At 39.0% G+C, this 26499-nt stretch overlaps 1 protein-coding gene across 3 annotated transcripts in view; it reads left to right on the forward strand.

Annotated features, from left to right (window-relative positions):
* Positions 1–26499, forward strand: part of cntn5 (contactin 5) — a 105532-nt gene that overhangs the window by 13359 nt on the left and 65674 nt on the right. For all 3 annotated transcript variants that reach the window (XM_084350613.1, XM_084350614.1, XM_084350615.1), the window contains exon 2: positions 14984–15102. In XM_084350613.1, coding sequence (XP_084206739.1) covers positions 15048–15102 — 55 coding nt within the window. In that variant the 5' untranslated portion in view covers positions 14984–15047. The remainder of the gene's footprint in view (positions 1–14983; positions 15103–26499) is intronic.

Here is a 26499-nt window from a genome sequence, read left to right on the forward strand (position 1 = left end):
CTTATGTCTGCTGTGCTCTCTGTAAGCTGGTGTCGATACTATTTAGGCTTGACTAAAAAGGATTTCTTAGAGAAACAACACTCAGTTTTACAATAAAATACTATGGCAGAGATGGCAGTAAACTGATTTATATCCATGATTTACTGAACATCATGCACGAAACATAGTTTTTTCTTTAGGGGTTTCCTTGAGTGTGAATTTTAAACTGTAGCAGCAAAAAATTCAACTTATTTCAAATGAAAAAAAACAGAACCCTGATATTTGGTGGGGATGTTGCTGCCTGCCTGTGCACGCATCTAAAAGGGAGAAAACTGAGGGAACACAGTTCCCTTGCCACAATAAAATGGAGTGGGTTGGGTGTACCAGCATGACTCAGCCACAGTCGGTTCCAGAGAAACTTTTCATCCGAGGCTTATTGATCCATTTCAAGTTTTTTTTTGCAAATGGCACTTTGAGTAGAGATAAAGACTAGATCTATTTACTTGCTTATCTGAATATCACATTTCATATCAAGTGAATTATTATCATATAAAAATGTGCTGGAAAGATGTAATATGACAAAAAAAAAAAGCTGTCCGAGCTTTATTGTATTTTGACATGAGTTTTGTAGTTGTTACAGTGGCGTGATGTAACTCGTTATCACTTTATCTAGAATGTTAGCATGCTGCTGCCTGCCTCAGTGCTTAAAGGGTAACTCCACCAATTAAACATAAAACACTGAAGTGTGTCTTTGGGAGTACTACTGCTAATCTAAAAAAAATATGCATAAAGCCTTTTGTGGCTCCAAAGGCAGCTGCATGTAATCTGATAAATTTTCTCCAGGGTTGTCAGTGAGTTGCTAAACTGCATTGTGGGTAATGTAGGCACATTGATTTAAAAAGGAAGAATACATGGACTGACAGAGGCGATATCTCTGGTTCTGCTGTATCAATTTTGATCATTTGCTTCCAGACTTTTCATAATGATTATAACAGTGTAATAGCAATGCTAGACAAGTGGACTGCTTTTCAGATTACATGCAGCTTCATCTGGAGCCACAAAAGACTTTTTTTACATATGCAGTAGTACTCACAACGCCAGTAGGTCGTAGATTGGAAGTTTTGGATCATGAATTTCCTGGGATCATTGATTTTGCATCGGCAATAATGCTCATGTTCGTTTAATGTATATATACTGTATATGGTGGCAGTACATATAAAAAAGAAAAACATGTTCACTTGCTTAACTTTACTTGAATTTTGAAGACAACACTTGCGGCAATTTTCTAACTCTAACAGGCGTCATGATGATGTGTGCTGCCTGCGCTGGCAACCATCACCAGCTCAGGTCAGTGTAATTCTCTGGATGGCCTCTGCAATTAATCCAACATTAAAATGACTTGACATATTTAGAAAATAACGTACAGTAATACATTGTTTGGAAGAGATGGATGAGTAGAAAAGCTTTGATATGGCGTATATCACTTGTTTATATTTTAAGATATTATGCGTTTGGCCACTTACATATAATTTGAGTGGTTTCCAAAGATGATTGTGGGAATGTGCTGGTATTATGGCGAGGAAGGTGACATTTAAAAGTGATATTTTCTAATTTGCCTCAGCGGGGATGCAGATTTTGTTTGATTTTGAATATTTCATTTCTTCGTGACATTGTGATTTGTCCAACTCTTGATAAATACACAAAATAACAGTGTGCCCTTCCAATGATCCCCAGCAGCTGCAGAGATGATAAACACTTCTGTGTCTTACTCCTCCTTCACTCCAGGAATGAGTGTCATTCCAGCAGCCCCAGCCTGCATCCCCTCATTGATTCCTGAAACAATGATGGATTTTAACATTGTCAGAAAATGCATTTCATGATGATATAAGCTTATGGAATGGGCCTCATTTTTACCGCAGTGACTATCTGCACAATCAATAATTGGCAGACCGAGAGGCAAGTTCCACATCATTTACAAATTCAGAGAAAACTTGTTTCAGTAACTTAAGAGGAGAGTAATATTGAAGTAAGAATGTCTCTGTTCTTGTATTCCTTCTTAACCTATTTTCCAACTCATCTCGGCTTGCCCTGAATTCCTTCACACAACTTCATGTGTGTGCCACTTCAAACCACAGCACCTTGCTCATCTGGCTTTGAAGTGTCTGTGGCTTCTCATATTCAGTCTTCTCTTAGGACACATAAGCATTTCAGGCGCATACTTCATGCACACTTCTTCATCACGACAGTCATCACTGGCTGCACATGTAATTTTACCACTGTGAAAGTGCTAGCTCCATTCAGGTGTGCTCTATCTCGTGGTGAAGACAATAATTGCCTGTGCAGCTCTTCCCTTTGGTAATTGTCTTTTGATTGAGGTCATCAGGACAATTAAAACCATTGAGGGGTGAAAAGTGGCAGCGAGAGACTTGAGACAGCTCTGCTAGGTGGTAGAAAGGGTGAACCAAACGTACAGAAGAGATAATTGCTTGTCGGGAGACCCACTGAAGTCAGGATAGCACACTGTAGAGAACGGCTTTGTCTACACTACTTAATCACAGTGTATTAATCATATGCCATTTTTAAAAAATCTGTTGAAGGTAGCAGGAGGGTGTCATCAGAGATCATGGGAGCCTAGTTATCCGTCTGTTAGGGGCGCTATGTCTGAAATGTCATGAATTCACTAAGGCTTCATTCAGACCAGATTAGTTGTTTTGCCTCTCCTCCCATTCATTTTTTTTTATGATTGCAGGGGTTGCAGAAAGCTGAAACATTACAAACTTTTGGAGAAACACAACCTGACATCATGCTGCAATCAGGCCGGCTGGTCAACTGTTTGGTTTATCACACTAAATATAGCTTCTACTATAGTGGTTAAAATGTTTTTTATGCTTTTTTGTCATGACACGGTTGGTGTCACTGTGAAACAGACAGTGTTACACAGGGCAAAAAAGACATGCACAAACATTCAGAGATCCACCAAATTAGTTTCTGTAATGTTGCTTGGTGCCTCAAACAACACTGTGCTGCCAGGAGACTGCATCAACCGGAGAGAAGAAATACTCTGCAAACACGATGCGGATGGAGAAAGCCTCTCATGAAGATATGTCGCTCTCAAGCCAGGAGCTGGAAACTCGCTGTTATCTAGGTGGAGTTCACAGATCAAAAATGAGAGAATTAGTTTTGGCAACGTAGGTTTCTGCAAACCACAGATATGTTAAAATTTTTCGTTTATTGTGTAAATGTGCATGTTTTTATGTTCGATATCAATTTCATATTGTGACAACAGCCATATTGTGGCTCACCTGGTTCTGTCGCCACAAAAAAATGTCCCAACATCTCGTCAAAAATGTCTGGTGCTGTCACGTATCCAGATGTTGACACACCATATCAAAGAGTGGTGTCTTACTTGGCAACCATCTCACCCAGCTGTAACACCAACCTCCCCTCAGGTCATATGGATATGTAACGTATTGTAGAACTGTCAATATAGTAAGCATGACATGTACAGACAATTCAGTGCTAAAGGCTGGGTCTGTATTATCATGACTTTAAACTGTGATGTGTAATTGGCGGTGGTTGATGTGGTCAGTATTGGGAAATTTCTCCTGATGTGATGATTTGCATCTCTACAAAAATATCATGATTGTATGTCGAGCAAGACAGAGGATATGATTTCAGTTGTTTGCTGTAGGGCCCCTTAGTCCAATCATTGTAATTCTGTGGAGGCTGGTTCTTAAGAATAAGACACATCACTCAGCCAAGTTTTGTCAAAATTGGGTCAGTAGTTTCTGGGATGTCACTCGTGACGAAGGAGACAGAGACGGATAAAGCGTTCAAATAATGAATAGGAAACAGTTTCTGAGCATTCACACATCGTTTGCCTCAACTGTCACAGCCAGCTGAATGTCAGGTGTGAGGACAGTTCGAAAATATGCACTTATCTCCTGGAATCCCTCATGTGTTGTGTGACAATCACATTTTTTTTTTTAATCTACACAAACATTCTCTGTGAGTGTGTACCGGTGAAGCGTGGGCAGAGCAAAGTCGTCTCTTCTGTCTCTGTGTGGGAGACGGTGGTGGATTCGCACTAATACATGCTAAATAGTCTGAGGGTGTATGAGTAACATTTGTCAGGGCAGAAGTTTTGTGTTTTTGTTGTAGTGATGACTAACTGCAAGGCTACCAAAAATAACCTTAATTGTCTCTGTTACAGACAGTAGCAGCAATCATCATGCTTACACTTTCGCTCCAATTTTAGAGGTTTTGGGACACGATTTGACACAAACTTCGAGACACCCTTTCCAGCTGAATGGACGGTTAAGCATCCAAAGTAGCAGTGAGCAGATCCATGAATACACCAATTGAACGCAGCTCACTGAAGCCTTCGAATTTAACACTTATGCTTATAGTGTTTACACCAATTAGATTGCCAATGTGGATAACCATCAGTGACCCTGTTTTAATAGACGTCACCTCTGGAGTTGGTTTGAATATCAACCCACTCACAAAAGTTCATGAAATAGTGATGAAATTCAATCTTTAGGGTTTGTGTACATTGGGAGAAACTGTCCATTCAAACCAAGTTTAAAATGGAAAATCGAACAAACGAACGATTTTTGCAAACATATAGCTGGGATCAGGACCATACACTGCATCCAGCAATCTTCCATCGCATGTACAGATATTTTTTCTGCACCCCTCTAGGAATTGCAACCTTCTGCATGCATCACACCCCGTGTGCAGCCCACACTGCAAAGACTACTGCACTGTCTGAGCCTAAGGACCACAGGCTTTCAGTGAGAAGTTGTTTGAAGTGAATATATTCAATATTTTAACCATATTCCAGTCAACCAGCAGATAGTAGCCTAAAGCAGAGTACACAATTTATAGCACTGATAACATCTTCTGGTAGTTTTAGCCAGCTAGCTGTTAGCATGGGGGATGTTTTTTGAGTGGACATGATAATTGAGGACTTTTGAGGTATCTATTTCAATTCATTCTTGGTAAACAAGTCGACTCATTTAATTAAGTCTTTTAACAATTATGTCTGCATATAACATGGTTAATACAGCCTGAACAAATAAACAGTATATTTGTCCACCCTGAATATTGCTGGGATTTTACAACCCTAGTGCATGCATTTACACTTAATGGAGAATTGTTGTGAATAACTGAGGCTCTGGATGAGTGGATGTCATCTCTCCTGGGATTGCTGATAGCCTCCATTGTTCCATTTAAAGATTGTGTGCATGTAAAGCTCATCAAAGACAATAAGCCTGATCAGGAGCATTCAGGCTGCTCATTCATGTCAGACTGTAAATGAGACTGAATTGCGTGTAAATGATTGTTGAAAAGTGGCTATTTGATAACACATAATCACTTCATATAAAATGTTATTAGAACTAAAAGCACTCTTGAAGAAAAATTCCACTCCAAGCAGGACATACATTATGCCCTTCAGATTATTTTTAACAGCAAACACAGCGCCTCTGTTAGCTGTAAATGTGAACTTCAAGACTTGAATCATGATGTCACCAGGTGACCTTTTTGGAGCTGATCCAGTGAGACTGAATTAATGAATGACGCTGGCGGCTCAGAGGATTTTCATTTTAAATATTGCATCTAAATGAGTTTTACTTGAATGTAGGGCTTTCAGCTGTGATTCAGAAAATGTCCCCAGTCCCAGTAAAATCACCACGGGTGCTCTCACAGCGTCCCAGGAGTTGTGTCATTATTCACTGTCTATGAAGCAGCTCCAGGATTTGTCTGTAGATGACATCATGACTACAGGAGACACTATTCAGATACAGATTGATAGGCTGTGGAGTACAGTATTGGACAAATGTGTACATGTGTGAGAGGGCGTATGTCTCGTTCACTGGTTAGTTAGATTTAAAGATCACCGTAATATTCAGCAATAGTCCGTTAAAGGTCATAAATGAAACTCAGTTTGGGGCATGTATTTAATAGTCATGTTTAAACATCTCTTTTGGTTGATGAATGTCTTCTGCCAGCTTAGCTTGCCAGGTATTTTTAGTGCGTCATCCTTGGCTCAATTAGATCCCTAAAATGTCAAATGAGTGTGCATTATTTTTCTAAGCAGAGAGGATTTTCATCTGATAATGGAGGTTTGGTCTGGTTGCTGATTCTCACACACACACACACACACACGCACACACACACACACACACACACACACACACACACACACACACACACTACACACACGGATGTTCAGTTAGTCCTGCTTTGCTTCCTTCAACAGGAACACCACCTGCCGCTTGGCAAAGCAGTATTTGCAATATATTTGCAACAGTTATGTTGAAAATAAGAAGGATGACGTAATCGTCATTTTAACCATGTGAAATTGTTCAGTAACTTTGTTAGACAGTTTGTTTTTTATTTGGTTTTTTTGCCAAACCCTGATCTCATTCAGTTCTTTCTTGTGCTCATTCACCTCTGTGGAAAATGGACCACTAACCACTTTGACCATACATTTTTTTTGTGAAACCAGACAATATTATTAAAATCAGTAAAGTTTAATGCTTTACTGAACTGAAAATGAAACATGTTCACAACAGATGTCCTTATGTCTTCTAACCCAGGTCATTTTTAAATGCTGTTTTCATTAAAGACTGAAAAGATGATGCACCTTTGACAGTGACCACACCAACCAATGGATCTTGGATGTAAGAAAAGTTGTGCATTTATTATGATACATTTTCTGTACATCTTTACCATAATCTGTCCACTTTTTCTCTCTTAACGAATAAGACAATGTTATTTTAAATACTTTATTAATACAAAGAACTAGCTCTCAAAATAGTAACGTGTAAACATGACATTAAATGTTGAATGAGACGTTCCTGTGACGCTGCTTAGTGGAGGGAAAAAAGGCAGTTGCAGGAAATTATCTTTTAGATTTTGCTCTTATAATTTAGTATGTGCTCTATAGTAGTGGTTTGCATTAATGCAACACTCCCACAGGTTCGTCTGGTCCCAATGCAGTTTTGAGTGGTCTGGGTATGTTTTAATAGCTGCAGGCCGTGACGTGTAAATGCTGTGGCTATAATGAAAAAGTAATGAATGTAGCTAACATGGAGATTGTGGGATAGTTAATTGATAGACTGGAACCAAGTCAGACATGAGCAGAATGATGAGATGATGGAAAAACAGAAGTCTTCTTTTAAATATTTAAAGTGGTACCATAAAATACTGTCATAGACTTTATACAACATGGATGGAGGCATTGTTAAACTCAGTGTGGCCGATCTTGGCTGTGCCTGACTCCACTTAACTCCCAGCGGATCCAAGAATCAGCAAAGAGTTGGAGCCTGTGTGGAGCTGAGTGGGGCCAGATGAAGCCTGGTTGCTGACAGGGAGTTAGACGGCTTGCGGCTAGCTGTCACTCAAAGCATCCATGTTTCAGATAATATAATTTTTTAATATAATGGATACTAATGAGCAGGTAAATTAGGTAAAGAGACAATAAACATGTTTATGTACCAGGCTGTAAACATTGACTCACTTTTGGAGCCAACCAACAGTGGCAATTTGAGGAACTGCAGTTTTTGGCATTTCCATGCTTGCTTCATTTCTTTAGCACCGGAGATTGCCGCTTGGTTACAATATGACAACAAATGAATTACGCAACAAATTCATTTCACATGCAAACGTTTGCCTGAAATTAGCTTTACAGCGATTTTGATCGCATTTAATCTTGTGAGAGCGTGATCCGGGCACAGTCATGACATCTGTTGGCCACAGCAGTGTTGAAAACCTCTATAACACAGAGCAGAATGAAAATGTGATGCAGTCGGGACCTGGTATTAGATGAACGTTGGCATTGCTCACAGATTTGCTGTGTTGCCTGTATTTCTACACCTTCGATGGCTGTATAAATGCTGTTTAGCTCACCCTCAGGCTACAAGCCATTTCAAAGCAGACAGCTCATCAAGATGAGTGACAAGTGTAAGGAGTGGGAACTTGACCAACTGAGGGGGTTGATAAAAGACACACCTCTTGCCTCAAAGCAAAAAAAAATGCATAGAATAGCTTTAATTCTATTTTTAACCCATAATTGATGAAGTCAAAGTGTTGTTTTCTTTATACTCACACAGCTACTTAGATTCCCAGTATAAGTGAAGGTTTAGTGCTGGCCACTGTGTCGCTCCAGTGGCACAAATTGAGGTAAAGTGCTGGAGGACATGTTGAGTGGTGTGTGCGGAAGGGAAGGACAACTTAGTGGTTTACTTCACTCATATTATTTGTTGCCAGTCCAAGGACTGAAATGGTGAAATTCCTTTGAAAGGGCCACTTCACAGACGTTCACCATCATCTTCTGCTGCACCTGCTCCCTCCTATGAGCTGTTTTTAAGAGTTTGCTGTGGTTTTAACATGACTTAGCTAAAGGCTAATCTAGAAAAGATGTCCTATTAACAAAGGCCTTGTTTTGGTCAAAGGAGTGAAACTGTGATGAGAGTAATCCCCGCATTATCATGTTTTAACTTCATCCTCTTGCACTCGGATTAAAACCTGCAGTGTGTGTAACGAGACTCTGAAGAGCTTAGTGGTTTGTATAGGCTGAGATACACACATATCTCTCAGCAATGTTTGCTGTCTTTTTTTAACTAAGCATTCAAAAAAGTTGCCATAATTTTATTTTATAAGAAAAGTTATATATTTAACAAGAATGTAGCTGTACAGTTTGACTGCTGCTGAAACATATGTAGATGTTTGATTTTCTGAACAAATTGTGCTTGTTTTTTTAATGTAGGCCACTTTTTTCAAGGTCATACAAATCCCAAGGCATTCACTTAATAATAATAGAAATGAACACCCACCCACGTAAAAAATCCTCGTGTCAAATGAACTACTGCACAGAAATTAAATATTTGCCTGTAGTAATAACTTTTAATTATGAACATAGGTATCATCCACCCCATAACTTAATAATATAAGCCTGTTTTGTCTAATATTTACAAATACAATCGTATATATATGGCTTTAAAGTACATTGAAAACTCATGTTAGCTTTTGCAAACTGCTATATCCAGAGTTCTGTCTCTGTTCATAGGCATGTTAAAAACTTGCGCAGTGCACCATTAAAGGCACCAAGAAAAGTTATCTAACAAATTAGATGAAATGAATTTTGATCTGCCATTATGCAATTTTTCCTCTGCTGTAATTATCTACCCTGACGTCTTATAACGCTCTTGATTATGACTAATTACCATTTCAATTTTTTTTTTTATATATTTGTCACATAACATTCAGCTCCCTGTAAAAAGAAGCAGTTGCTATAACAATGACTGCTATCATGGTGGTGTTTTATCCTTTAATGTCACTGCTGCTACAGCCATGAAGTCTAACAGGTTTGGAAGGTTGGCAGAGTAACTGAAAGGGAAAATGCACTCCAGCCTTTTGTTTGAACATGATGACATGTACAATTGCTTCGCCCCTTTTAGAGATGAAAGTGTATGGAAAGGGGGTCGAGAGACCCGGTATTGTCCAGGTCCAGCTGCCACTGTAAAATGAAGCTTTTGAAGTAGGTCAAGGTATGTTTGCTGGTGGCTCTTCAAATGAACTCTGCTGCACTGGCATGTAATACTTCTGTGTCTGTATCCTCCCAGGTCTGTGACTACCTAGAATAAAGGCTAATTTATCAATTTTAGAGGCCTAATTAGCTATACCATTCCAATTCAGTAATTTACTGAAATAAATTGTATTAACTCTACCCAAAAATAATCCTTGTTAGCAGAGCGAACGCTAATAGGGATTTGTCTTGTATAGTATACCCACGTCTTCAAGTGTTCAAGTCACAATAACCACAAATCAATGAGAGCGCTCGGCCGAGATAAGTGTCTCAGAGAGCAGTGAAGTGCTGTTCACTTACTGCTCCTCACACATATTTTTAGGATTATTATATTCCAATGATTACTAAGGAGAAGGCCGATGTTTGCTTCTGCTACTGCGAGTCACTTGTGCTGCTTCTACTGGTAAAATTAAAGATGCAACCACAACTATGGTATGGTTATCCTTTTCACTGCTATTACTGTTATCACCACATCCTCTACCACTTATTATTGTCATTAGCACAAATTACACAGAGGGTGTGAGCGCTTGCATTTTGTAATCAGAAGAACCAAAAGCGTACGCAGTGTAACCCCTTGCTTTATCATTTCACCTCATTACACACATTTTTATTCAATACAACAACATGTGAAATATTAAATTTAAAAGTACACACACAACCTAAAGCTCAAAAAGGAGAAACATTATATTACAGCGCAAATGACAAAGAAAATGTCCTTTGATCTTTTGTCTACCTGATTACTGTATTCACATGGCGTGCTCTACCAGGAGGAGGAGGCACTGATTACATTTCTGGTCTCATCCTTACATTTCTAACTGCTACCTTGCTTGATGCAGAAGATGCATGCTAATTGGAATTGCTGACAAGGTGAGACAAGGGGGTGGGAAAATGGTAATTACAATCAGGATCTGGGTATATCTGGGTATTACATCTGTCATCATGGCCTCCACTTGTCTTTGTGACTCATGCCTTTGTCAAAAAATAAACAGGTCAGAGCCTTTTATTGTTTAAGCATGAATATAGAAACAGAATAGTTGTTGCCTAATCCAGAACAAGTTCGTGAATTTCTCTAATAATACAAAAAATGTCAGTGATGAGAGCAGAGCTACTGTGGTAATCAGGCAATGTTTGTGACTTGGTTTTTTGTCAAACCCCAGACTGTGTAATGATGCCTTCATTGGTTTCATGTGTTATATGCCCTGAGGAAACACAGCAATGAGACCACGAAGAGGCATCGCATTCAGAACTGTCAATGCACCGCGTTGCACCCGGCGCAACACCTCATTAATAAACATCTGGCTAGGTGCTGATCACCTGGGCTGAAGTGTAAAAGAACCAGCAATCCCTATTTGCATAGTACACACCTGGAAACGGTGTTCAGTACTATGCAGTTGTGAGGAGTTATTGTGTTGTTCATGGATGTGGCCCGTCTCGGATATATGGTTCCTCTCCTGGAGCAGTTTCAGTAGACTGCAGGTCTGCACAACAGTCTGTATGCATTAGTGAAAAGGTTAAGCGAATTGTTACATAATCTATATTTTTTGAGGATACTCAAATTGGGATAATTTTGTCTATTTAATTGGTGGGTTGTGTAATTGTCATGTCTATGCTTTACTTGTTGTTTCCTGCCATGTATTTCTCGTTTCGTTGGCAGGTGTTCCTGCCTAATTGATCAATTTTTTTTCATGCCATTATGCTCTGAAGCCTATATCTTCTGTGTGGGCTTGTCTCTTGTAAATCAAGAAGCGTTTCTACCAATTTATTTTCCCCTGTATAAAGTATATGGTTGACTGGAAAGTGAAAGCTGAGTCCACAAATGACATGTCTGGCTGAAGTCTGTGAGACGCTGAGCAGTCAAGTAAGGTGAACTTTAGGCTGTCTGAGTGCTGAACAAACTTTATATGATATACACAAGGGACCTATGTTCTCTCAGAGTCATAAATACTTGACGGTAGATCCCAAAACCCAGTTACTGTAAGACAGGTGATTAAAGGTGGAATATTTTAACAGTAACGCATGTTGTCATCGTACTTACTGTGATCGTGACTTCTACTTACTCATGTGAAGCTGCAATACACTTTATTTTGTATCTTTGGTAATTATATTATATATTATTCGAAACCACTTTGGATATTGACAACATAACAATGCTTGATAATCTGACGCTCAGTATTTCCTCTTCTCCTTTTTACTATCTGTGAATAAGCCAATAGTTTCAACATCAAACTATCTGTTGTTTTCAATTGGATTCGATTTGTATTTAACTTTAAGTTATCTTGGATATCTACAGTTTGAGCTCTTATATATAATATACCTTTAATTTAATGATTCATAATGAAATGACTTCATATAAATATCAGTCAAAGCTGCACCTGAAAAGCTTCATAAGCTTGGAATTCTTCCCTTTTGGATTGCTGGATGATTTACAGACGATTTGTTTGTTGATACTACTTAAGGTTGAACATTATTGGTCTAACTTTCCAGAATGACCTAAGCTAAACTTCAGAATTTATGACAAATGCTGGGATTGGTGTGAACATGGCCTTGGAAGAACTTCTGTCTTCTTCTTTCTGTAAAAAAAAATACACAGCAGGCTGGAGATAATCAATCAGAGGAGCTGCTGGATTTCTGTAGGAAGAGATGTGATTCAGACTCCAGTTACCAACTGAGGGCTGATGTGAAAGTTGTTCAGTCCAACACGTACCCAGGGGTTTGTATGACAGCAAGCTGACCTATGCAGCCGAGGATGAAGTGGAGTGCTGTAAAAAAGGGACAGCGCAGGCTTCCTTTCCTGGGGTGATTTGTGCTTTTTAATGTATGCAATAGACTCATGTACTATCACACTGTTATTGTATATGTTCTATTTTTATGCTGCTGTATGCAAGTGAGATGAAAAGAAGGTCATAGTGAGGTGAAGGAGGGTAAGAACCTTTTTTCCTAAAAGGAGAGCAGTTTTCAGCAGCCTGTGCACACAGCTGTCAAAACAGCAGACCTTCAGCTATTTCATTCTTTGCATCGGTGAGCAAAGACAGTGAAAACTAAGAAATAGCCAACTAAAGTGCCACCCCCCCCATTTTAAATGTGTTAATTTATTTCCAGCTGTAAAGAAAACGGCTTACATCTACAGAGATGAGTGGCAGATCACATATGGCGAATACCCAACAAAATGACAGCAAAAACAGCTCATATTATAAGTAAGGTAATGGATCATTGTGTTTGTTTACCTCTCTTTCTTTCTCCCTCTGTCTTTCTTCCTGTTTTTCTCTGTCTCTAAATAACGGATAGCCTAATTGGTAAGTCACTGGTTGTTTAACCCACAAGTGCAACTGCTGGTGAATTCTGGGAGGATAGGGAGCAAATGAGGCGAGGCAAAAGACAAGGAGGCATAAATGATGAATGTGAGACGACTCCTGCTGGATCTGGACATGCATTCCCTCAACCCACAGAGCTGTCTGTGCCACTGCATTAATGATCTAAATGACAGACAACTTAAATGAAGATGAGAGAGAGAGGGAGAGAAACAAAGGATGGGGAGCGCGCATTCAAACATGTTGACTGAGTGAAAATATCAGATAAATGGAGAAGTACTGCTGTGGAGATGAATGCCGCTGAGGGAGAATAACAAGGTCAGCTGATCTTACACATCAGAAATGTTTCCAATTACCATTGATTGAAAATAGAACTATAGTGAATGTAAAGGTGCAGTGTTTTACACACATTTTCTCCTGTGTTATCATTCCCTCCCAGCGTAGAGCCTCAGTTGCAGGTAAAAAGAGGTTAAACCAGTATTATGATTCAGTGTGCAAGAGTTGTTAAACATGCTGGTAAACAAATCAATGATAATTCTGCTGCAACAAATTCAACCACAGCTCAAACCAACCATAAACATTTAAAACTAAATTGTTTGGTATGTATGCTCCCGATATAGATAATAACTAGTTCGTTATTTTAGGACACCCTGTTGTGTTTCAATGCTTCTATATATGACTGTTTCAATATAAGGAATATCTAGTATTAAACCAATTCTAGTATTAAATTATTATTTATTTACAGCAGCACATTCCTTACACTGCAAGCCGATGCAGTGTGTTACATAGTTATGTTGAGTATGTTTAGATTTAGGAAAAGTTCACAGTCTGGGTTCAGATTAGTATGTTATGTTATGTATGTGACGTAAGTTATTTAAGCATGCATCATACGTTTCATACATTACATAGTTAACCTTGTGAAACAGTCCCAGTTTGGATAGGCTTCAGCAACAGGACGTGTTGATTAGGTTAAAGAAAAGATCATGGTTTGGGTTCAAATAACTTATGCCAAGTCAACTTTGACTTTTTTTTTTATCATAGGACACAAATAATGGCCTCCTGGTTGAATACCTGTGTTTGACCAATCCTTCCTCCCTACGCAAACTTTCTCACTCTTTATACTATGCCACCTGACTCCCTCCTTTAGCCACGTCATAATTACTCTGGCCATTAGAGTTTGGCACCATCGCAAACATTGTCTTTTCAGCCCCATTAAAAAATTAACCGGTGTTGTTGTTTCTGTGGTGAGGACAGGCTTTGGAGCATATGTGTTGGATAATCAATACACTGAACATGAGACAACATGCCTGTGTGTGTTTGTCAGGAAGATATTTAAATAGCTTCAAATATCGCAGTGCCTTCAACCTTTCATATACTTTGAGGGTCACACTAAAATGTTAAATTCAGAAACAGCAACAAACTTTGCAAACAAGCTTTGCAAACTCTGAAACTTTGCTGTAGTTTATGTGCTTAAAGTAAATGCATATATTGGAAGTGAGTGACAGTTTACTGACGAATGATTTGAGAGTCTAGTTAGAGCTATCACAATGTGATTGATTCCATGAAAAGTCTGATTTTCTGCAACTCTTTTCTCGTATGAGGGGAACTTTTAATAGCTGTGATTGACTGCAGGCAATTAGAAGAGTGTGTGAGGACCCACAGGGGTAAGAATCGTCAACATACAGTCACAACAACATTGCTTATGTAAAATATTCAGAAATAATGCTTTGATTGGTATTAAGTCCTTTGTACCACACACAGTGTGCACTATACATACAGTAGGAAGAAGTACACCGGCTCAGTTGACTTCACAAGCTTTTCTGTGTTTTGCACCAATTAGTGCAGAGCAGACACAAACTGCTGCTCTGTGTGAAGCTATATTTGCACAGCGAGGTCACAAGGAAAAGTGTCTTAATAGTCTTACATGAAATGGTGGTGTTAGGTTATCCTTTAGGGGTCATCTTTCATTGATCCGAAATGGAAATATATAATTGATGAGATTGGCACAGTGGTTTGGATTGACAGTGGTAGAGTTCTGTCTGCCTCTGGATGTATGTGATATATCCTTCCACCAATAAATGTTTTCTCTCTCTGTTTGTAGGCACAGCTTTAATGAAGAAGCAGACCTGCTAACACTCCTGCAGAAGGGACCCTCTTCAACAAGTATGGGGTCACCATGGAAACCATTTCTCCTCTTGTCTATCATCAGTGGCCTTTCAGGTAAGACATTCAAAAGATGGTAAAAATGTAAATATATAAAAGTAGTTGTACAGGAGAAATTTGTAGAATTGAACATTTCCACATTAAAATGCAGAAAAACAACTAGTCCAGTGTTACGTTGTGTGTTCGGTTATGTACTTAATTCATCCCAAATGTTTCCAACAATGTTCTGACCAAGAGAAACACATAATTTAATTGAAGGTGATGATGCATTTCATTGTGTCACCTATCAATCACGGTAAATATTGTGAAGAAGAAAGCCGACAAACAAACTAGCTTCCAACTCGTATTGCTTGTTCATACATAGATTATTATATATATTTTCATTGGTGTTGGTAGTTGGTGTTTAAAATGGAGACACTAGTTCACAATGTCATCAAGCTCCAGCTTTTGCTTTTGTTTTGATTGAGAGGACACAAGCAGCAGAAATGTCATACCGTGTTTAAGCGCTGATATTAGAGGAAATGGTTCACTGTGCCATGTAAATCTCCTGCAATGACACTGCAGTTGTAAATGTGTAAGAGCTCGGAGAATCATCACTTATGGATGTGAGAGGGGGTTTTGCATCCTTTCATACTTGGAGAGGATGAATATGCGTCTTTGAAATGACGAATCTTTGCACTTAAATCTGAGAAGAGGTGAAGACGTCATTGCTCATTAAGCATTACTTTTTCTGCAAGGCTTTAGAGTTTCCAATATTTGACAGGGTTTTCTACACCGTTTCAGCAAAAGGTCTATGACTTGGCTGTATGGCTATAAGCAGAAGGAACCTCCAGGAAAAGCATCAGACAATGATAAGGGCACATTTCTACATAAGTGTCCACCTCCTGTTTGCATGACACCATTTGAATAGCAGGACAGCACCCTTTAAATATCTGTCTGTCTTCGGATTAGTGAGGAATCACACTTTAACATGGCAGGACCCTGCTCCACCCACTGAACTGAGTCTTTTGGTAGCACATCTTAACTGTGATTAGTAGTAAGTGCACAATTTTGAGTTCCAGATCAAGTGTCTCTCTTGGTCAGTCTAGAGCTTGTGTTTGCAAGTCTAATGCATTCTGCCTTTTTAATGGTTTCTTTAACCCGTCAGAGCAGGGTTCATGCACTCTGTGGCTCTCTCTGAGCTTTGTGTCTGGGAGTCAGACACACAGCGCTGACCTCCCTCATCTGCTCGTTAAACCATACTAGAAAATGGAAACAACTGTTTCTTAACTTTTGATCCTTGTCTCCAGGGACATCTTTAAAAGAGGAAGACGGAGTTTCATATATGTATTATGTATAGGGTATGGCACTTTGGATAAAGAGTACTACAAATACTGTAATAAGATGGTCAAGATCGTGCCTTCCTGTACCTAACATGGAAGAGTTTTTTGAAATGTGTCTCTATGAATGCTGCAGGTTTACGGCCTGCTGTATTGTCATCAGGCTCGCTCCAGTATAGCATGTGAAGTCTTTTACAGGGTAAAACCAGTATGAAGTGGAATTAAGCTTCTTCATTATAATTCTGGTTCTGTGTAATCTCTAGCATTGCCCCACTGCTGCTCTGTGAGTCACTGACTTATAGCACGCTGGCCTTAGTGCTCATAGGACTATTTCTGTCGCCCACACCGTGCATGCTGCTCTGATTCTCTTCCGTCTGTGAGTCTCCTGATTTTCACTGGCATGTAAAAAGGTAATTTTCTCAAGAATTGTTTTGTAGGTAAAAGCGCTGAGATGATTAACACTTTCAATTGTGGTCCGTAAGGTGTTTTACATTCAAGACAGTGTAAATAGGTGTTTTTTTCACATACTTTATATCTAATTTGTTGTACACTGCTGCAGCTTGCACCACTGGGTAGTAATTATATGTGCTTGCAAAGACAACGAACAACAAAGCCATACATAACAGCAAAGCTGTTTCAGGGTGACACCGCTTTGTTCCGAGGTAAAGAGCAGTGTAAGGCTTCTACAGAGAGAGATAGTTGGCTGTTTGTAAGAAGGCTGTCAACCTGAAAGTCAATTCAACGTCATATTATACTGTATACGTGTATTCCACATGTATTGTTTTCAAAATGTATGCCAATATAAAGACAGGCCTGTGGTCTAGTTTGCATAATCACTCAGAGGTTTGTTGAAAGCATTTTAAACAGTTGTCTCTAGGGTGTAAATCTTTCCTCCCAGTGGAGTGTGTGAAAGTGATTCAGAAGAGGTGTGAGGATATGTACTGTAAGAGAAATTATGAGGAATGGTGAGGCTATACCAACTCAATATGTATTTTAAAGTGACTACGAGGAACCTGTTTATGAAACAGTCTTGTGATTCTGCTGATGATTATAAATGACCTGCAACAGCAAACGAGACCATCAGTGAAAAGACTGCTATTTTTATGTAGTTATTATTAATGCCTGCGCTCGGGTTCGATCACATATATCACATATAAAATCATATATAAATACATTACCTCATCGCAATCCAGCTGTCACTCACTTCCAAAACAAATGCATGCGGCGCCGGCAAGAGCTAGCAAAGATCTTTACAACAGCAGGCGCAGGTGTCTAACCGCTTTTGTCAAAAGGGGCCGCTAGAATCAACAAAAACTGAAAAGTTCACTTTAACCATTATCTGTGAAGCAATTTTAAATCAAACTTCAGAAATTGTTAATGCCACAAAAATCCGTATTTGCAATTTAAGGAACTTTTACCAAACAGTCACATTCAACCATCAAAGAAAGAAACTGTTCAAAACATAGTTCAGAGTCCAAAACCTCTGGTCACATAATGAAAACCACAATCAACAGATTTAAAGATATCTTCACCAGATATGGACCTAGTTGAGAAAACAAGAAACTTATATCCGAGGAAATTGTTTTGTCAACTTTGTTCACACTGTAAGACTCCATCTTCACCCTGTCTGCTAGTCTTGTGCTGTCATATCTTACAAATACTCAGTGAACAGGTCAGAGGATAGTGAGGTGGATATTGGCACACTTAAGAAAATTGCAGTTCTGACAATTCACCGTCTGGGTCTTGTGCAGATTCTTGAAGCACATCAAGGCATTGTGGAGTCAAATGAAATTCCTCAAGGGAAAACAAAAGACACCTTCATTATCTGCTCATCATATCCTGTGCTGCCAGCCTCTCAGGGCTCCAAATATAAAGAAATGTAAGAAAAACTATTTTCATTGTTTGATCAGCGTTTTAGATTTTTTTATTTTTTTTTATTTAAGAAATGGTTTAAACCACATTGTTTGTTAAGATATTCAGTGAGTCCAAGTCAGTCAGATTGAAGAATTACTCAGGATGATACACAGAGTAGATAAAAAGACATTTTTCAAATGCAGTCTAACTGCAATGTCAAATGACTATAGAAAGCTTGTCAGCTCTTAAGAGATCTCTCAGAAATGTCCCATCGGTTGTGAATGTCTGTGTGCTTTATGTGAGGTAAGAGCAATGGCCATGGCTACTACACAAGATACTGTTTTGCTATTTATTAAGGCAAACATCATGAACAGAGGAAAGGGAATACTAGACGGAATATGAACAGACTCTGGTATATCAAGGTCTAAATGGTAATGGATAATGAACAGCGCCATAGTACTATTAAGTATTAATGCTATGATCACCATTTTCACTATCTCTGTCCTGGATCTATTACTAACACACAATAATTTTCTGCTATTTATTTTATTGTATCACAACAACTGAATGTACATTTTAGAGGCTCTAATAACTTAAATGTCCCACGAAGCCCAGTCTGCTCTGATTGGTCAGCCCTCACAGGCCTGAGCAGGCACTGCCCACATTTGCTTTTCCAGTGTATTTGCAGCCACAGCTGTGCTGGGGGCATGGCATTTTGATACTTTCACAGTATTTATATCGCACCTAGACCTGCTATATAATCAAAAACAAAGGAAATCTTACTTTCTACAGTATGGCACCTTTAACCTCAGAATTCCTACTGTAAGTAACTTTAAAAATGTATAGAAACACAAGGATTAAATAAGAGCATGCGCTGTTGTTTCAGCTGCAGTTTTTTTTTTTTGCATTAGAGAAGAAGCTCCTGTAGAGAGGCTGGAGGTTATCTCTTATCTGTTTATCGAGACTTTCACTAGTTTATCAAGTTTATAAACAGGGACTTAGTGGCTTGTGCAGTTAATTTGTTTCGGTTGAGTCAATTCTGTCTATTGATTTTCGACCTGAGGATTTGGTTCCACGGTACCTTGAGTGCATATAGTTGACAGAAATTGCTCTGTTTGTTCATTATACGTATCTCAGCCCTCTGCTACTACACTGTCTCCTGTTGTCTTACTGCTTTGCAAAATAATTGCTTCTCTGAAAAAACGGGCAGGCTCTTTCTCAAAGGCCTTATAGGGATTTACAATGGGATCGATTTTTCCACCTTTACATTCCTGACTTATGTGGAGAGAAATACTATATGTGACCTTGTCGAGTTTTGTCTAAACTGAAATTGTCATTTCAGCTATCAGGGGTAAAAATATCTCGATCTTCAGCAGTGCAAACAATTAAAATATATTGAGTTTCATGAAATCAGATTCCTGTTTGGTACACTGTGTATCTGACTGGCATTACAGGAAAGCAAAGACTTCATGTGGGTGCTGTTCATGTTTTGAATTCAATCAAATATGATAATATGCAAATGTAACTTTAACTGCAAGTCATTAACCTTTCAGCAATGATGACGTCCTAAAAATAAAAATGCCATTGCACGAATATTCAATTACACTCACACTGTTTTCACATTAGCATTTATGCATGACAAAGATTACCCAGTGTTATGTGGTGGCCCTGTTTGTCTTCTGTTTCCAAGCACTGACTGTAGACAAAATATATATGTGTAACACATACTTGATAAAACAGCATGTACTTCCTCCAAGAGGATATGTTTTTTCTCTCTCAAAATGTACAGAAGAAATCATCTGTTTCATTGATCACAGTAAGAATAAAACTATTCTGGTGCAATATATTAACTTTTATTTGATGGAAAATCAAAAAGTCTAGTTTCTCATATCTGCGCATTGAGAAATGCATCCAAATGTCACCTACTTGATGATCACAATACTTCCTGTATGTATTGCATTATGCCATTCTGTCTGTTTTTGTAATTCTGGCCTGCATTTCTTCCACTATAAAGTCTTGTATTTGTGTTGAATGAAAGAAGCCAAGAGATAAAAAACAGTGCAGACAAATGAAATTTTACGGGCATCACATAAAAAGCCCGAAAAGCAGATACACACCATGCATCAATATTGTCTTCAGGCACATTGTTATCTCATAACTAGCAATGACAGGTCTTTACTTTTGTTTGATTTCTTTGTTCTTTGGCCTCAATTTTTTTTTTTTTTTATTTATTTATGTATTTATGTTTTTTCTGAGATCATTCCTGTTTGGTTTATCTGAGATGGAAGACTTTCAGTAGCACTGCAAACAAATATTTTGTCTGCAGTGCTGAAACCATCATGATATTGATTTTGAAACCAAAAATAGAGAAGAAAAGTTTACATGATGAAGACCCCATGCTGTTGAATATAAAGAGTGAGGGAGAATTTTTACTGAATAATTACTCCACCAATGTTGGACCATAGGTAACAAAGAAGTCTATAAAAGTAGTGATTTTCCACTCCAATCAAAGCAGCGCTGAGAGTTGAGTATGTATGAGTCAGAAATATGTCACATTTTAATAAGAGCGCTGCACTTCAAACTGGTTTTCAATATGGTCAGCAGCTGGAGCCGTGAGCAGCCACTCCCAAGGGTGTGATGCGGTCTTTGTTTTATTATGATACTTTTGACATGATGTGCTGTGTAATGGATTATTGACCCACTGTTCTGTCTGAATATTCAGAAAATGCCCACTTTGAAGACAGCAGTTTTATTTTCCTCTGGACCTGTCTCATCACTGCCCTGTCATTTTTCGTACCGTAGGTATTGAAATCATTCGAGGCAGAGAGAGCAGCACAGTTAGATTTCTCTCATGTTTAAAAGTGGGCTGGACAGGCATGATGTCTGGGGCCATTTTTTCCCTGCCTTCAGTCCGCCTCTGATTGAAATACAGTGTAGCTTGGAGTGTTAAGTGTAGAATTGTAATTCAACTGTTCCTCAGGTAACTGTGAGGTGTTTCAGTATTACAAGTGCGTTGCAGGGAATATAGATGTGTGGTGCTGTATAAGTGATGCATGGAGTCATTTTCCCCAAGGGCGAAAGAGTCATGCACCGGAAATACGGTTGCGTATGGGTAAATGGGGGGATTATTTGCATGCACAACACTGTGCCAGATCATGCATTTAATATATTGCTGTGATTGTATACCTTAAAAAATAAACATTAAAACACAGAGATTTGTTAAAAGTCACCCACAAGCCACAGAGGCTAACTGCAATTCTCAGTGTCCCAACACTCAACAACCCAAATATTAGCAGTGTAGTATACATAGTAAATAATTCTGCAGGTTGTTAACTTTGTAAATACAGTACAAAAACACAAACTTTGGGAACTATTTATGGTCCTACCATCAGGGAGTTATGGACTTCCTCCAACTGGCAAGATCCTAAGTTGTGACAGCCTCTCCTACACTCACAACTTGAGCCCAGGAAATAAATAAAAAAGAGAAGAAAATAAGTCATTGTTGATTTCTCTAAGCATGAGGAGTTGGGCACAACATTCAAGTCTTGGCAGTTCAACAATATAATCACTACCCAGGGATTTGAAATTGGCATTTCAGAGTACACAAGTACATACAATGAGCCTGTGTGCTTTTGCCAAAGATTGTGGAATAGAGTCCTGCTAATAACAGCCAATTAGAAAAGTTTGTTGTCATTCGCTTTGTTATTTTAGTTACAAAAAAATGCGAATGGCATCTGCTTTTGTGTCCTGTCACAGTAGAATTTTGTTGCACCTCCAATATGGGGATTAAATAAGTTTTTCTTCAGTGGAAAGTTGGCCCTCACATAAAACTGGGCTGTCTATGCAGTAGAAAGATGAAAATAGAGAGAAAAAAAGGGGTGAGGTAATACTGTTTTGCACAAAAGGTATAAAACCTACAACAACCAGAATGCACTGCACCACACCGGACCAGTAAACACCCACGCTGATGGGTGACCTGCTGTGAGTCATGTGGCGCTTGGTTTTAGCTCGTTGTCTGTTTTGAAACAGGAAACATACCAAAATGCAGAAGTACGATATGTAGTTGATACCGCGACCCTAAAATCCAGCAGATGACGCATCTTTTCTCATCCGAGGATTTATTATATATTATAATATTGTTCATTTGCATAAACTACCACTACTACTACTAATGTTGTAGTGAAACAAAGCTGGTTGAAAAAAAAAAGTTCCTGTTTAAATAAAGAATAAAAAGAACGTCAGTGCCAGAACATGCTGGATAAAGACTTTCCATTAGGAAACATGACAATATAATACCATACATCATACAACACCACTGTGTTTCCATCTTGCAAGGTTGAAGGAACTGGTCCAATCTCCATAGTACACCGAGGATCAGGGAAAAAGACAGGGTTTTAGTCAGTAGTCCGCTGTGATAGGAGGTGAGGTGAGGTTGCATATGATGTATGGATTGTTCTATCTGTAATGATATTCCGCTGAATAAATGGTCTCAAGCATAATCAGCTTCAGTCAATATAATCTCCCTGTGAAGGTCTTCATTAATCTTACAGGCTATGGCTAATCATGTCCGTCTACTTGAGCCCCAGTGAGCGTCTCACCTACTTACTGTATGTTATTCTAATTCATTTTTCACGCCACAGAGGCTGCAGACAAGACCCAAGACTCACACATTGTCTCCAGTGCTGCTGTGTCAACTCAATGACCTAATACAAGTAGATGAGTTTCTCACTGTTTCCCCAGGTCTCCCCTCTGTTCACTTAAAACATGTCATCCTCTCTTAGCCTCACCCTCACCTCTGTTGTTGGTTTGTTTGCAGCTCAGGTCCCTTGTTTCAAATCCATGTAAGTGTCCTCAGTTGGCCCCGATATCTTTTGATTTGAATGCTGAATTTATTTACAAAAATGTGATCTCCGTAAAGCCCACTTGTCTAACATACATGCGATAATGAGGACAAGGTAGCAGGAACATTTGGCTTTTTGTTCTTTCCTCAACTATAAAAAGGCCATTGGATCCTCCGGTGATGTTATCATGAAGTCGGTGTTAAGACCTGAAACGATCACCGATGGCATTATGCTAGAACTCCCTGAAATGCAGCAGGTGCAGCCCTTTCAACAACAATGAGTGTCTCTGATTTTGCACCCTCTGAAAGATAGGGATCAGTGGGATAGGCAGGGGTCATTGCTTTTATCAGATGAAGGTGACAGCTGACAAGAGCGAGTGCCTGTCGGCTTCAGTAGTCAAACAAACAAAAGAGTCTTTTTTTTAGTATGCTGTATTTGTCAAGGTTTAGCCCCAGTCGGGACTGTTTTGTTTTTTTCTTCCTGAGAAAAGGAATTGGACCATTATAACATGGATTTGACAAAATTGTATGCAGAATGTATGTATTTCATATATATTTATAAGCGGACCCTCATGAAACAGAGAGACCTAAAGAAACGAGAATAAACAGTTATTGACAATTAAAGGGTAGCTCCACCAATTTTATATATTGAAGTGTGTTTACAGGACTTGGGGAATACTACTCTATGGGCCAGATCTACTAAGATCCCAAATTGCTTGTACTAATCTGCGTGGGCAATCTAGAAATTTGCGTGTGGGGTTGAACCGCGGTTTGCGGGCGATTTACTAAGAGTGATTGCGTTAATGACAACAGGTGCAAACGTGTTGGAGACACGCCTATTTAAATGAGGGTTTAGCGTGTTTCGTGGTTTTCAGCATGGCGAGTTTGAGAGAGCGAAAGCGCAAAGTGAAATTCGACCCTTTGGACGGTCGCGCAAAGGAAAGCCGTGTGGGAGAAAATCGGTGAAAAAGTTAATGCTGTTGGAAAAAACAGGCGAACAGTGGATGAAGTGAAAAGGAGATACCAAGACATCAGAAGAAGAACAAAAGAAAAATTGGCGTATAATAATATAAATATAATAATAATAGTAAACAAAGTACTGCGTGACTCCTTCTCGTAGCTGGCTCCAAATCCGCTCTGAGTTCCTCCAACAGCTCCAAAATGGCAAGGCTGGATAGGCGATATGTTCTAATGATATTATATAATGTTTCCTCATTCATCCCGAAAATGTTCACACGAGGATGAAAAACGCGTTCTCGGCGTCTCCTTCCATTGTTTCGGCGTCTCCTTCTTGCAACAATAACCGCAGCCATGTGTGCGCAATTACGCATACAAACCTCCCTTTGAGACGTGGTAAATATAGACGCAGTTTCTATGAGCAAAATTGCTTTCCGGTTTGATAAATCACTTTGCGTGTGCTAAATTAATATATTTACATTTTCTCCACCCACAACACGCACAATTGCATGTAAACGCCCCATGTTGCATATTCATTGCTGCAAACGTACTAACTGAATGCAGACGCGCTATTTTGCATCTTTGACAGACGCAACCCTTTTTGCGCACTGTTAGTAAATCAGTTTGTCCATTTTTTTGCGTGTGCAAGGAGTTTGCACATGTTTTGATACACGCAAACCTTTAGTAGATCCGGCCCTATATATGAAATAACTTGAAGAATGTATTAAATAAAAAAAGACAATATGCTAGATGTTTCAGTTTTGATTATTCAAACTCCATAACGAGTCCAGCAGTATTAAAGGAGTGCAATGTTAGACTGCTTTTGAATCCACTGAATGACATCGCCATAGAGTATAGTACTCTCTGAGGCCCGTAATTTCTCTTTCATGTGTAAAATTGGGGGAGTTACCCTTTAATTTAATTAAATTGCAATATTCAAAACTCAGTTCATGCACACACTTACAGTATTTTCATTGACAAAACCATGCACATGCAATATACTCATACATTGTTTATAAATAAACAACTGAATGAAAAATGTGAACAGAATCAACCAAAAATCCCCAGTTAACAGTTTGTTTCGTCAGGGTGAACCTGCAGTCAAGATTTGTTACTGGCTTGTCAGTTCCTTTCTTTAGAGACACCTAGCTACATCAAGTGCAATCCGGTATGTCACCTTCAACTCTCTACAGACATTAATGGGGGATGGAGAAAGTATGAGACATACCTTTTCAATAGTATGCAGTACAATTAAGCAGCACCAAAATGCAGCCTTCAAAATGACATCTCTGACACTGTGCCAACATAACTGAAGATGTCAAAATCGTGAAACCTTACCACAAAGCCATTTTCATATTAAGGAATGTAATTTCTCAAGCACTTTGATTACTAGACTAAAATCCTGTGTTCGGTGTTACTGAGTGTGTCACACATGCACAGTGATCAACACTCTGCTTGAATCCTTTTAGGACTGAGAGAAGTTGCTTTAACGCTGTAGGGAGAAGGGCTTGTGTGTTACTGTCACTTTTTATGTGATCCACTGCTCTCTTTGTCCAACTCACTTGTCTTTGCTCAGAACTGCCAAGGGCTGAGAATGTCCAGATATCTAACAATTTCGCTTTGATTGAGGGGGCTATGAATGACCGCTGTTAAGCAGTTTCTGATGCGTCAGGAGAAATGTCAGTCTTTTTGTTCCATCTGTTACAGTGTGGCCACATTCGCAAATAACATAATCGTTGTTATCAATCAAGTCAAATTTACTTTACATGTATGTCAACTAGCAGTGAGACGATACGACATGTTTACATCTCCCAGGAGAAATGAGCCTTTTTCGTTCTGATATTATTTTGAACCTTGACTAAAACAAGTCAGTGCAGCTGTCATCATTTAACAGGATCAACTTATTTTATAACAAGCTGTTTCCTTGTCATCACTCAATGATTTTCTCACCCACACTTCAGATGTCACAGCAAACTGTCAGTCAGAGAGACGCTGGGTTGCACCAAGTCATATACCTTATAGATGTAACAAACTAAAGTCCAATGTGCTGCTGCGAGGCTGGTCTCAGTCAGATATACCAGCTGAGGTTTTTGTTCTAAAATCTCAGCACTGGACACTTGATAGTTAACAATTAAGCATTAATTTACCATCCCTTCATTGGTGATGCACATAGCCAAGCATTGTCACCAGGGAGTCGCATGCCCCCTTCTCATTATTGGTTAAGTGACCATAATTGAATTAAACAGGATATAACTTGGATTACATTTATCATGTTCAGTCAATAATCTTGTTACTTCCCTAATTTCCTGCAAAGTGCGACTTCACCGCAGTGACAAAGGGCGAGTTGGCAGCAGCCGACACTTGAGAAGCCTTTTGAATTTCTACGGAGTAGTTTTGTGTGTCAGTGATGATTCAATCAAAAGGCATCTGTGATGTTTGTACTTTCCTAATTTATAATGGCAACCTACCTGCTCTAATTTACCG

This window comes from Pagrus pagrus (assembly GCF_965226575.1).
Source record: "Pagrus pagrus genome assembly, chromosome: 4".
NCBI lineage: Eukaryota > Metazoa > Chordata > Actinopteri > Spariformes > Sparidae > Pagrus > Pagrus pagrus.